Source organism: Rhinoraja longicauda, chromosome 31 (assembly GCF_053455715.1).
Source record: "Rhinoraja longicauda isolate Sanriku21f chromosome 31, sRhiLon1.1, whole genome shotgun sequence".
In the NCBI taxonomy this organism is placed as follows: Eukaryota; Metazoa; Chordata; class Chondrichthyes; order Rajiformes; family Arhynchobatidae; genus Rhinoraja; species Rhinoraja longicauda.
In genome coordinates, this window is record NC_135983.1 from 1,043,430 (window position 1) to 1,058,132 (window position 14,703).

General features: G+C 49.8%; 1 protein-coding gene across 1 annotated transcript in view; it reads right to left on the minus strand.

Annotated features, from left to right (window-relative positions):
* The window catches only part of LOC144608520 (gelsolin-like), a 106,176-nt gene that overhangs the window by 56,539 nt on the left and 34,934 nt on the right, over window positions 1-14,703 (minus strand). Inside the window, exons 3-6 of the mRNA XM_078426400.1 lie at window positions 13,416-13,570; window positions 9,051-9,212; window positions 3,091-3,240; window positions 1,989-2,078 (exon numbers count right to left, since the gene is read on the minus strand). Of these exons, the coding sequence (XP_078282526.1) occupies window positions 1,989-2,078; window positions 3,091-3,240; window positions 9,051-9,212; window positions 13,416-13,570 (557 nt within the window). The remainder of the gene's footprint in view (window positions 1-1,988; window positions 2,079-3,090; window positions 3,241-9,050; window positions 9,213-13,415; window positions 13,571-14,703) is intronic.

A 14,703-nucleotide genomic window follows, 5' to 3' on the forward strand; every position in this document is an offset into this window, starting at 1 on the left:
TGGAAATTGGTGGACATTGCCCAGTCCATCACGGGTACTGACCGACATGGGTTGTCTGTATAAAATCCAGTTTATGAAAGTCATCAAGATCTAAGCTATCGACTAACTTGTCATGGAGCCCAGGCTGACGTTTAATGCCCACGCTCAGCCACTCAAGAGGCCCCAGATCTCCAGTGTGGTCCACAGATCAGTAGACCAGTCAGAACTGCATGGATACTTGGCTAAAGCAGCCCACCACAGTGGATGCCCGCCCAGTAGCATGGCAAGAGTTTGTGTTGGGATGGAACTACTGCTATCCAGAGGGTTTTTGCCTACAAACTGGTGACAGGACCTCAACCTGGGTTGAAGGAAGCAGATACTAATCAGTGCACCAAAGTCCATAGCAAAATGATCTCCAAGACACCCGGCTACTGAACAAAATTCATAAGGACTCAGTTAATAAACAGTGGCCATCCCAATCACAAGTTTGAGGAGGAGTTGGGAGGGAATTTTTAGTTTAGTTTAGAGATTTTGCACGAAAACAGGCCCTCCAGCCAATGGGTCCATACAGACCAACGATCCACTCACACTATCACTATCCTACACACTAGGGACAATTTACAATTTTACTGAAGCCAATTAGCCTTCAAACCTGTGTGTCTTTGGAATGTGGGAGGAAACCAGACATCCCGGAAAAAAAATCTCTTTAAGAATTGGGATAAAAGGCAATGCCTTCCTCCAGGGAACCATGGAGACCAACGTTGAATATATCAAGAGGTTGAGATGGATGGATTTTGAGGTGGGAAAACACAACACAGTAGATTGGAGAGTTGTGGCCAAGATACAAACTGGCCGTCGCTGGATCACTGGGTGGGCGGCTCAGTTCTGACGCATTCCTTACACACTCAGGTCACAAGGATCTACACGTCACGTTGCTGGGTAGACCTCCTGCTGGCTCAGCGAGGGTAACATCCTGCAGCCTGGTGCTGGGTCAGAGCACCACTACACTAACTCCCCCACCAGGGGTCAGTCAGACGGACACTGACCGACCGGGCTCGCCACAATAATCCCGGCTGATCGGGGATCCTGGGGACGGAGTCTCCGATGACCTGGGTCCACCACCTCTGGAGGAGGGAGGGAGAAGAGAGGGGGCTGGTAGGTTCATCCTCACCTTCCGCACCCCTGCACCTGTGCCATTTCCTAGCCCCATGCGAGTCTGACGACAGCCCAGGGGCCGGCTCCCACCGCCGACCATGAAGTCAGCCCGAGCAACTCTCAGAGCGCCCTGGACCACAGGGTGCAGCCACCGAGCCCGGCCCTGCTCAGACCTTGGCGGGCAGCCCGCCGAGCTGACGTCCCCTCGTCCCCCGAAGACCAGAGACCCGGGGGAAGGAGCCGGCAACGACAACAGATGAGGAGAGGTCGGTAGGAGAGGAGGGGGGACTGGCTGCTGGCCTGGAGTGAGCTGCCATCGGGCACAAAGGTGGACGGAGAGGAGAGGGAGGTCTGTTTGCTGGACAATCCACATGTCAAAGGGAAGGTGGTGGCGGGAGGCCGCAGCAGCCTGGGATTGGCCTCGAACAGGCACCTCTCATAACAACTAGAGTGTGGACCTCCGCCTCTTGCACACGGGCTCCGGGGACTATTTCTGTACAATTTGCTAATCAAGGTCAGGGCAATACTCCACAGGGCAATACTCCACAGGGCAATACTCCACAGGGCAATACTCCACAGGGCAATACTCCACAGGGCAATACTCCACAGGGCAATACTCCACAGGGCAATACTCCACAGGGCAATACTCCACAGGGCAATAATCCACAGGGCAATACTCTACTCGACAGTGTGTAAGAAAATACTTTTTCTGTGCATTTGAACTTCACATATGTGACAATAAAAGCACCATGAATGGTTGGAGATCACATGGATCAGTTGTTGCTGTTGTCAGGAAATCCACTTGCTTAATCCATTCGCAATAATCTTGGTACATTTTGAATTATGCTTCATACCTTGTACAATTTTGCCAGTTTCCGATTGGATGCATCAGCTTTAATATCATCGTCCGATCCTTCGGGCAGATCCGGCTTTGGTCCAAGAACCTTCAAAACAAAATGGTTCAGCAGTCACAAACCCAACACACTTTCAACCAGGATAACCGAGGATTTTAGACCAATAGTTATCTCCCTACATCAAGGATCCATGCCTCCAACATGGACCTAATCATACAGTGTACAAACCTCCTAGACCCTGTAGTGGCCTCACTCTTGTCTAGAGCACGCACATTTCCCATCATAGGACTTTTAGAAAGGAGATGAGGAGCAATTTCTTTAGTCAGAGGGCGGTGAATCTGTGGAACTCATTGCCACAGACGGCTGTGGAGGTCAAGTCAATGGATATTTTTAAGGTGGAGGTTAACAGATTCTTGATTAGTACGGGTGTCAGGGGTTATGGGGAGAAGGCAGGAGAATGGGATGAGAGGGATAGGGGGGGAGGAGAGAGGGGGGGGGAAGGGAGAGGGAGGGGGAGGGAGGGAGGGAGGGGGGGAGGGAGGGGAGGGGCAGTGGGGTTGCTGCACCAATGCAGGAGAGGTTTGGGCCCAATTAATAAATGGGACCAATGCAATGTTCGTGCAAATTGGGTGGCTGGTAGCTGACGGGACTCAGGTCAAGTGGCCTGTTCCCCCAGACTTTATGTCAGGCCACTCCGTGGTGACATCTACTGGTAATGCAGCAAACTGCACCCCACAAGGCCATTCCTTTTACCATCACATTACACAGGAAGTGGCACAGCGGTAGAGTTGCTGCCTCACAGCGCCAGCGACCCAGCTTCAATCCTGACCACGGGTGCTGTCTGTACGGAGTTTGTGCGTTCTCCCCGTGACCGCGCGGGTTTTTTCCGGGAGCTCCGTTTTCTTTCCACACTCCAAAGATGTGCAGGTTTGCAAGTTAATTGGCTTTGGTAAAGATTGTAAATTGTCCTTAGTGTGTATAGGGTAGTGCTAGTGCACGGGCCGATCGCCGGTCGGCGTGGACGCGGTGGGCCAAAGAGTCTGTTTGCGTCGAAACTAATCTAATGTGAGAGCTCGTGGCCGTTTCTGAGATGGATGCTTACCTCCAACAGCTGTTCCCTTTCACTGCCTTCCTCCATCACCCTGACACGGGCACGACCACTCCGCTCGTTGTCACGGATACCCTTGGCAATGTAGGTGGCCTTCAGCCGCTCAAACCTGTTGCACTTAGAGCCGCACCACTGCATGATCTCCTGTGACAAGCAGCAGAAAGCAACATTGTCAGCACCTCCATGAAGGCCAATCACACACTTCACAGCTCATCAAAGCATCTGTGTTGCCCAAGAAATGTCAGGATTGCAAAGGATAAGACAACATTAACCCAGTATCGAGACCCGTGCCTTTGGTCAAGGACAGAGGCTGTCCATGAGAACAATAAATATGAAAGCTTACCTGTATCAGACATCATGTTTCCTGCAATCACACCGAGCTTGGTGCCTTTTACCTACACTACTGTGGACAGCAATGATATCCCACTTCATCTCCACTGATGGGCCTGGGAGCAGTTTTACTTAAATTAACACGGATGAGTTTTGTACTCTAGTACAAATGATTTCCTCGGCACCTGTTCCAAGCAGTGACTTTAACCTCAATGAAGCTCTCGTTGTGTTCTTGCCCATCACAGATGCATCTCACTTTGCTTTTAGCCAGAGTCAGGGAAGCAAGAACCAGAGGTTTAAGATGAGAGAGGAAAGATTCAATATGAAGCAAAGGGGCAAGGTTTTTCACTCAGATGGTGGTGGGCATACAGAAAGTGTTGCCAGAGGAGATAGTTGAGGCAGGTGCTATAACAGCATTTAAAAGTAATATGGATGGATACACAGATGGGAAAGGTTTGGAGATATTCATTCACAAAATGCTGGAGTAACTCAGCAGGTCAGGCAGCATCTCGGGAGAGAAGGAATGGGTGACGTTTCGGGTCGAGATCCTTCTTCAGACTGATGTCAGGGGGGCGGGACAAAGGAAGGATATAGGTGGAGACAGGAAGATAGAGAGAGAACTGGGAAGGGGAGGGGAAGAGAGGGACAGAGGAACTATCTAAAGAGGGGGGAGGTAAAGGGACAGGTGTTGCATCTCCTGCGGTTGCAGGGGAAAGTGCCCGGGGAGGGGGTGGTTTGGGTAGGAAGGGACGAGTGGACCAGGGAGTTATGGAGGGAACGGTCTCTGCGGAAAGCAGAAAGGGGAGGGGATGGGAAGATATGGCCAGTAGTGGGGTCCCGTTGGAGGTGACGGAAATGTTGGCGGATGATTTGTTGGATACGCTGGCTGATGGGGTGGAAGGTGAGAACGAGGGGGATTCTGTCCTTGTTGCGAATGGGGGGAGGGGGAGCAAGAGTGGAGCTGCGGGGTGTAGAAGAGGCCCTAGTGAGAGCCTCATCTATAATGGAAGAGGGGAAACCCCGTTTCCTGAACGGTGGTGGGACTAGTGTAGATGGAGCATCTTTACGTGGGAGAGTTAGGCTGAAGGTGGAATATATAATCAGGAGAGTGCTAAATAACCAGCACTATCAAACTCAGTCTCTCAACAAATGGCACAATTTCCTTGTACAAGTAATTTCAGATGTGGGGGAAGTCCATGTATAAGCAAATTTGCCAGTTTCAATGTGGGCATAAAATGCCCCTGAACACAGGGCTTTGTGCCAGCCTCCACTAACCAGGACCAAGGCATAGTGTAAATGAACAGAACAGCATCATTAGGGGCGGCACGGTGGCACAGCGGTAGAGTTGCTGCCTTACAGCACTTGCAGCGCCACAGATCCGGGTTCCATCCTGACTATGGGTGCTGTCTGTACGGAGTTTGTATGTTCTCCCCGTGACCGCGTGGGTTTTCACCGAGATCTTCGGTTTGCTCCCACACTCCCAAAGACATACAGGTTTGTAGGTTAATTTGCTTGGTACAAGTGTAAAAACATTGTCCCTAGTGTGTGTCGGATAGTGTTAATGTGTGGGGATCACTGGTCGGAGTGGAGTCGTTGAGCCAAAGGGCCTGTTTCCGCGCTGTATCTCCAAACTAAATTAAAACAAAACCACCCAGAGACAAGGAAGATTTATGAGGATGTTGCCAGGACTAGAGGGTGTGAGTTATAGGGAGAGGTTGTGTAGGCAAGATCACTATTCTATGGAGCGCAGGAGGATGAGGGGTGATCTTATAGAGTTGTACAAAATCATGAGAGGAATAGATCGGGTAGATGCACAGAGTCCCATGCCCAGAACAGGGGAATCGAGGACCAGAGGACATAGATTCAAGGTGAAGTGGAAAAGATTTAATAGGAATCCGAGGGGTAACTTTTTCACACAAAGGGTGGTGGGTGTATGGAACAAGCTGCCAGATGAGGCAGTTGAGACTCGAACTATCCCATCGTTTAAGAAACAGTTGGACGGGTACATGGATCGGACAGGTTTGGAGGTATATGGACCAAGCACAGGCAAGTGGGACTAGGGTAGCTGGGACATGTTGGCCAGTGCGGGCGAGTTGGGCCGAAGGGCCTGTTTCCACACAGTATCACTCTATGACTCTAGGCAGCTGCAGTGTATTCACTCCATGGCCTCTCTGAAGGTGGGATGAGTAAACAAAAACTACCAGCACCAACATTGGTGGTAGTGTGAACTGTGAGGAAGATGCTATGAGGTTGCAGGGTGACTTGGACAGGTTGTGTGAGTGGGCGGATGCATGGCAGATGCAGTTTAATGTGGATAAGTGTGAGGTTATCCACTTTGGTGGGAAGAATAGGAAGGCAGATTATTATCTGAATGGTGTCAAGTTAGGAAAATGGGACGTACAACGAGATCTGGGTGCCCTAGTGCATCAGTCACTGAAAGGAAGCATGCAGGTACAGCAGGCAGTGAAGAAAGCCAATGGAATGTTGGCCTTCATAACAAGGGGAGTTGAGTATAGGAGCAAAGAGGTCCTTCTGCAGTTGTACAGGGCCCTAGTGAGACCGCACCTGGAGTACTGTGTGCAGTTTTGGTCTCCAAATTTGAGGAAGGATATTCTTGCTATTGAGAGTGTGCAGCGTAGGTTTACTAGGTTAATTCCCGGAATGGCGGGACTGTTGTATGTTGAAAGACTGGAGCGACTAGGCTTGTATACACTGGAATTTAGAAGGATGAGAGGGGATCTTATCGAAACGTATAAGATTATTAAGGGGTTGGATACGTTAGAGGCAGGAAACATGTTCCCAATGTTGGGGGAGTCCAGAACAAGGGGCCACAGTTTAAGAATAAGGGGTAGGCCATTTAGAACAGAGATGAAGAAAAACTTTTTCAGTCAGAGAGTTGTGAATCTGTGGAATTCTCTGCCTCAGAAGGCAGTGGAGGCCAATTCTCTGAATGCATTCAAAAGAGAGCTAGATAGAGCTCTTAAGGATAGCGGAGTCAGGGGGTATGGGGAGAAGGCAGGAACGGGGTACTGATTGAGAATGATCAGCCATGATCACATTGAATGGCGGTGCTGGCTCGAAGGGCCGAATGGCCTCCTCCTGCACCTATTGTCTATTACTAAACCTTTCAATAATCATGCTTTTACAAGTTAGATTTACAAACCATTCAGAACCAAGGGATTAGGATCTGCTTCCAAAAATACAGAAAATACTTTTCCAATTAACACTGTCCACAGGGGACAGTTATCACCACGGCAACACTTATTTTGACAACTATTTCCGACATAATTGTTTTGACTATCTGGTGCAATTTGTTATCAACAGCAAGTAATTGCAGTGAACACTAGTTTATGCATTTCAAATGTAGACCTGTAAATTTTATGAAGATGCTACCTAGACTTGAGGGCCTGAGCTGTAGGGAGAGGTTGGGCAGGCTAGGACTTTATTCCTTGGAGCGCAGGAGATTGAGGGGTGATCTTATAGAGCTGTACAAGATCATGAGGAGAATAGATAGGACTTAGAGATAATGGAAATACACAGTGGATGAATGTCATTTATCCAGGATAATAGAATGAAGAACCAGAGGGCAAGGGTGGATGGTGAGAGGAGTAAGATTTAATAAAAACCAGGGGGCAAATGTTTCACTCACCAGAGGATGGTGGGTATATGGAACAAGCTGTCAGAGAAAGCTCTGTCAGTACCTTCTCACTCACCTCCATCCAGGGACCCCAGCAGTCTTTCCAGATGACTCAGAGGTTCATGTGCACCTCCTCTAATCTCATCTACTGCATCACGTTTTCCTGAGATGACCTCCTGCACATCAGCAAGACCAGGCCCAGACTCAGCGAACATTTTGCCGACCACTGTGCTTGGTCTGTCAAGGCCTACTGGATCTCCAGGCTCCTGACAATTCCAACTCCTCTTCCCATTCCCAGTGACCTTTCTATCCTGGGCCAGACCCAGGGCCTATCCTGGGCAATGACCTTTCTATCTTCATTGCCAGAGTGAGGACATAACAACCAGGAGGAACAGCATCTCATATTCCCCTTGGGTAGCTTACTACCTAACGGTACGAACATTAAATTCTCCAATTTAAACAACTACCAAACCCCCCCCCCCTCCCCCTCTCGTGCCCACCTGAACTCCCACCCACTTCATCGCTCCGTTCTTTCATCTAGTTTCACAATTCATGACTCTTTGTCTCCCTCCTTCTGTGTTATTATTTCTGGCCTTTGCTCAATCATCTGCCCCCCCCCCCCCCCACGTGTATCTGCCCCCCCCACGTGTCTGCCCCCCCCACGTGTGTCTGTCCCCCCCATGTGTATCTGCCCCCCCACGTGTATCTGTCCCCCCGTGTATCTGCCCCCCCACGTGTATCTGCCTCCTCCCCGTGTATCTGCCCTCCTCCCACGTGTATCTGTCCCCCCCCCACCTGTATCTGCCCCCTCCCCCCAGGTGTATCTGCACCCCCACGTGTATCTGCCCCCCGTGTATCTGCACCTCCCCCACGTGTATCTGCACACCACTCACCATGCTTTTTCCTGCCTGTCCTCTTTTCCAGCTGTCTTCCCCCTACCCCACCTCACTAGTCTGAAGGGTCCCGACCCACAACATCACCTTTCCATGTTCTCCAGACATGCTGCCTGACCCACTGAGATACTGCAGCACTTGGTGTCTTGTTGCCAGAGGACGTAGTTGAGGCAGATACAACAAGATTTAAAAGACATTTGGACAGCAACATGGAAAGGCTCAGAGGAATGAGGGCCGAACGTGGACATAACAGGACTAGCTTAGATGGGTCCTCTTGGCCGTTGTCAGGGATGAGTTGGGTGTGTTTCCGTGCTGTACCACTCCATACACAAGGAGTAGGCCACAATCTCTCTGCTTTGCCATTCAATTAGAAAACTCGCCACAGCTTTATGCATTACTTTGTATCTCTGAAACACGCTAAATATCCAAAGAGCTACTATCCATCTTGAAGTTATTCCATGAATGCTTGTCCACTTTTAGGTAGAAAATCTAGGCAAAGAAATTCCTGGTATTATTTGAGCAGCAGAGTCCTTGTTTCAAGGCAGACTGCCGGTTCCAGAGTTCTCAGCCAGAGGAGACAGCAGTGCTGAACCTGCAGCCACACAAGCCCCAGTAACATTGTAATAAAGAGGAACATCAGATGCTGGCTTATACCAGAGACAGACATAAAATGCTGGCAGCATCTTGGCGGGTCAGGCAGCAACCCTGGGGAACATGGACAGGCAATGTTTCAGGTCAGAACACGTTCAGACTCTTAAAAACCCATTAAAATGGTGTACGTTTAGTTTCAGACATTTGGAACGATTTGGCAAAATGAGGGATTGCTGTGTTATTGCCTCCCCTGACATCAGTCTGAAGAAGGGTCTTGACTCGAAACGTCACCCATTCCTTCTCTCCAGAGATGCTGCCTGACCCGCTGAGTTACTCCATCATTTTGTGTCAGCTGGTTACATGTACTTGGAATCAGTTCCTCTTCACAGTCCACCTGCAGAATACAAGTGACTCCTGATGCTGCCATGGGTAATTAAAACACAGAGTTCCTGGCTTGGTTAGGAAGCAACACCAGGCACCTGCCGAGAGGGTTCAAGACTCACATCTCCCAGGTCAACGATGAAGCAGTCTCCAGAGTTGAAGCTGTCCCAGGCCAAGGGGACCTCGATCGCTCGCACCGTCCTGCGGCCCTTTACATGGAGGCATCGCTGCACCGTCACCTCATTGGGCACCACGTGGGAAAATCCTGAGGCAACTCCGCCAGCCTGCAGCAAACACAGCAGCACACAACTGCAGTTAATGCATCAGGACAGGTCATGTCCAATACCCCAAACATCCACCACACTGAACAGTTTACTTGACCAGTGGCTCCCAATAATTCTTTGACAACTGGAACAACTAGCACATAAGGTGCACTCGTAGTTTATAAATAGTCTTGCATTTAAAGCCCCCAGTCGCTGGTGGTTTCGACACCCTGCCCAATGGGGCAGTCACACAACCCAGGTTGCACCACGAGAAAGAGAGAGTACCATGGAGAGCATACTTTTCAGTTTAGAGACGCAGCGTGGAAACAAGCCCTTCCCCCATCGAGTCCGCACCGATCAGCGATCCCCACACACTAACACAATCCTACACACACTAGCGACAATTTACAACTTACTGAAGCCAATTAGCCTGCAAAGCTGTACGCCTTTGGAGTGTGGGAGGAAACCGGAGCACCCGGACAAAACCCACGCTGGTCACGGGGAGAACGTACAAACTCTGTACGGACAGCACCTGAGGTCAGGATCGAACTTCGGTCTCTGGCTTTGCAAGGCAGCAGCTCTACCGCTGCGCACAGTATGGTGACCAGCAGCTCTACCGCTGCACCACAGTGTAGTAACCAGCAGCTCTACCGCTGTGCCACAGTGTAGTAACCAGCAACTCTACCGCTGCGCAGTGTAGTAACCAGCAACTCTACCGCTGTGCCACAGTGTAGTAACCAGCAGCTCTACCGCTGTGCCACAGTGTAGTAACCAGCAGCTCTACCGCTGCACCACCAGTGTAGTAACCAGCAGCTCTACCGCTGTGCCACAGTGTAGTAACCAGCAGCTCTACCGCTGTGCCACAGTGTAGTAACCAGCAGCTCTACCGCTGCACCACCAGTGTAGTAACCAGCAGCTCTACCGCTGTGCCACAGTGTAGTGACCAGCAGCTCTACCGCTGTGCCACCAGTGTAGTAACCAGCAGCTCTACCGCTGTGCCAGTGTAGTAACCAGCAGCTCTACCACTGTGCCACAGTGTAGTAACCAGCAGCTCTACCGCTGTGCCAGTGTAGTAACCAGCAGCTCTACCGCTGTGCCAGTGTAGTAACCAGCAGCTCTACTGCTGTGCCACAGTGTAGTAACCAGCAGCTCTACCGCTGCTCTGCGCACAGTGTGACGTCTAAACATGCATATCCCGAAGGCCGGGCAGTGCCACGTGCATGCACCAATGCAGTCCTGATTCCTGTTGCTGCCATAAAGTCCCCTCCTCCAAACCAGCAAAAGGATGGTTAACGCTTTCAAAGCAACACTGTCTCCCACCTCAATATTCAGCTCAGCTTCAGTGGCAGGTGTATGGAACGAGCTGCTAAAGGAGGCAGTTGAGGCTGGGACTATCCCATCATTTAACAAACAGTTAGACAGGTACATGGATAGGACAGGTTGGAGGGATATGGACAGAGTAGCTGATGTATAGTGTAGCTGGGACATTGTTGGCCGGTGTAGGCGAGTTATTTCCACGCTGTATCACTCTATGACTCTATGAAGGGCGTGTTTCCACACTGGATCACTCTATGATGCTAAGCTCCCTCAACCAACTTCAAAACTGCCACTTCCACTTGGAGCAGAACATCTTAAAAATCTCAACAACTCAAAATCTGGCATAAAGTCCAATCTCAACAACGGTGACCATAGAATTATTGACCAATTAGAAACAACCCCATCTGATCCACCAAGAAGGTCCAGCACCTCTGAGATGGTCATTCTCTACCCTTGCCCAGTTTGGCCAACTCCAGGCCACCAACATCCTGCAATAACTACTCTGCAGTTCATGGTCGTACATGCCAGCCCAGAGAGCGAGATCCATGTGCCCGCTTAGTTCAGCCAGTTCATCAAGTCTTTTACTGATCAACTCAAAACAAGTGCACTCATTGGCACAAGCTGCATGGTAATGCATGGACCACAAAACTAAAGTCAGAGCAAGTCTACACATACAACAATGACAGAACAGGAACAGGCCCTTTGGTCCACAATGTCTGTGCCAAACATGATGCCCAGTCCATCACCTGTCCATCACATGATGCCCAGTCCATCACCTGTCCATCACATGATGCCCAGTCCATCACCTGTCTGCCTGTACATAACCCATATCCCTCCATTTCAAGCATTCCATGTGCCTATCCAAAAGCCTCTTAAATCCACCAACATTCTACAAAAGGGAACTATCCCTTTAATTGGCAATATCTCCAGTCCAGTCCCACCCCAAGATCTATCTCGCTCATTCTTGGGTTCAGAGGCACTGGAGATGTGACACTTCTCTGGAGTAGTTCCACCCCTGGGGAGAGCCTGCCCACATCACCTGCACCCAATCTCCGTTTGCCTGCCATCATCTTTACCCACTCTGCCCACCATCACCCACTGTTTGCCCATCACCCTGCACCCACTCTGCCCACTATCACCTGCACCCACTCACCGTTTGCCCTTCACCTCTCCAGCTAACCCCGGCAGTGCTGCATTCAGTGCAAGCCCTGCACTGTTAGTTGACGCATCTCATAATATTGCCACCACTTCACAAAAAAGTTATGTTAAATCAATCAAGTGTAACCTTCCCTTCCTTGTTGCAAACCCCGACCCCACATCCACAAACACCATCTTGCTCTGAACATTATGTATTCCAACAACATGGTCCAAGAGATGCCAGACGCGATTAATGGGATGGGTCAAACGATCTGTCTCAACCTTCACAGAACAGCCGGTAAAACAGTGGCACAGCGGCAGAGTTGCTGCCTTACAGCGTCAGTGATCCAGGTTCGATCCTGACTACGGGTGCTGTCAGTATGGAGTTTGTACACTCTCCCCGTGACCAGCAGGGGGTTTTCTCAGAGATCTTCGGTTTCCTCCCACACTCCAAGGACGTCCAGGTTTACAGGTTAGTTGGCTTGGTATAAAAGTGTAAAATTGTCCCTAGTGTGTGCAGGATAGTCTTCATGTGTGGGGATCACTGGTCGGTGTAGACACGGTGGGCCCTGTTTCCGCGCTGTATTTCTAAAAATAACATCCAACACGTCCTGTTGGGACGTTTTGTGACACTTACATCTCTCATCCTTCCGCATCATTGGCAACATTCCCATTTGTGCCCATGTTTTCATGCTTCTTACATTAAAAATGGAAGGAAAAAAGTACAAACTGGGATAAGATGGGAAGATTTGTTCATCTTTCAACTGTTTGCATTAGCTGCATACAGGCTAGTTCACAATTATAGGAGCAGAATTAGGCCATTCGGCCCATCGACTCTACTCCACCATTCAATCATGGCTGATCCATCTCTCAAACACTCATCATATGAACAATTGGGTTAACATTTGTTCATGGGATCATTCTCGTAAACCTCCTCTGGATCCTTCATCTGCCAACACATCTTTCCTTGGGTTAATGGGCCTAGAACTGCTCACAACACTCCAAATGTGGTCTGACCAGTGCCTACTAAGCCCCAGCATCACATCCCTGTTTTTATAATCGTGCTTCTATATACAGATCTGGCCGGCAGGGTAGAGGAAGGGGGGGGGCTGCCCAGAACAATCAAGGCTAGTGGCCCATGGATCAAATCTGCCCGCCGCACCTTGCCAGCACTCACCACCATGGGTCATGAACACAGAACAGTAGAACAGGCACTTGTCCCACAAAGTCTGTGTTGAACATGATGCCGGCTTAATCTAATCTCATCTGCCTGCACATGATCCATATCCCTCCACAACCACATGCCGATCCAAATGCCACTATTGTACCTGCTCCACCACCATCCTGGGCAGCAGCAGGCCCAGGCATCCATCAATATGCATTCAATAAATCACCTCACACACGTCTTTAAACGTTGCCCCAGGCACCTTAAAACGATGCCCTCCTGTTTTTGACATCTCCACCCTGAGAGAAAGGTTGAGTTTACCCTGCTGATGCCTCTCATAACTTTATACAGTCCTATCAGAACTCTCCTCAACCCCTGACCTCCAGAGAAAACAATCCAAGTGTATCCAACTTCTCCCTATACCCAAGAGCTTCCAATCCAAGCAGTCCAGGTAAACATCTTCTTCAATGTCTCCAGATCCTGAGGGAAACAAGAAGGCTTTGCCCCGTCTCCATGACTCCCTGCTCACAGAAATACTGGAGCAAAGGGAACGTGTCCATGTGCATGGGTTAATGCCAAACCCAACGACAGCTGATGAGGTTTACCTTGTACTTGAGGCCTTGCTTGAAGTTGCCCAGGAAGACATTCGACTCGTGGCCCTGCACCTCCCGGTACTGGACAGGGATCCCACTGAGATGGTCGTCCATCTGCACCGTGAAGATAGCAGCCGCCCCCTTCTCATCCTGGGAACAAGAGTCTCCTGCACAACACAGAGGCATTTAAACAGAAACAACACGTTACTGGAAGGACGTGGAGGCTTTGGAGAGGGTACGGGGAAGGCTTACCAGAATGATGCTGAAACAAAGAACCAGCAATGCCTATTTACATGTAAAGACGCTAAATCTTTAGTTTATTGTCACGAATGCTGAGGTACAGCACAAAGCTTTGTTGCGTGTTATCCAGTCAGCAAACACACCATTCACCTGTTATCCTGTATCTGCACTGTTCACCCTTTATCTGCACACTGGACAGTTTGATTGTCATCATGTACAGCGTTTTTGCTGACTGGATAACATGCAATAAAGTTTTTCAATTAGTGCAAGATAAAGTCTGTTACAGATAGTGCCAAGGTCTCCAATGAGGTAGATGGGTTAGGGCTCCAGCTGGTGGTAGGATTGTCCAGTTGCCTGATGGCAGCTGGGAAGAATCTGTCCCCGAATCTGGAGATATGAGCTTTCAAACTTCTCTACCTCTTACCTGATGGGAGAGGGGAGAAGATGGAGTGACCAGGTGTGGCTAGTCCTCGATCATTGCTGGAGTAACTCAGTGGGTTAGGCAGCATCGCTGGAGAACATGGATAGGTGATGTTCCAAGTCACGATCCTACAATCAGACTGAAGTGTTCCAAACTGAAACATCAACTATCCATGTTCTCCAGAGATGCTGCTTGACCCTCTGAGTTACTCCAGCATTTTGATGCCAAATTGATGCCTGAACTAGGAGGTGTTAGCTGCAGAAAGAGGTTGGACAGACTGATTGTTTTCTCTAGAGCACTGGAGGTTTTGGGGAGACCTGATAGACGGATATAAAATTACGAGCGGCAGCGATAGAGTCGACAGTCAGGACATTTTTCCCAGGTTGGAAATGTCCAACACTAGAGGGCATAGCTTTAAAGGCATGAGAGGCAACGTTAAATGGAGAGGTGCAGACCCGAGGGTGGTGGGTGCCTGGAACACGCTGCCTGAAGCCGATATGTTAGTGGCATGCAAGAGACTCTTAGATAGGCATGTAGGGAGTGGAGGGATATGGATCATGTACAGGTTGATAAGTGATGGTCTTGGCATCATGTTCAAGACACACATTGTGGGCCAAAGAGCTTCTTCTTGTGCTGTGC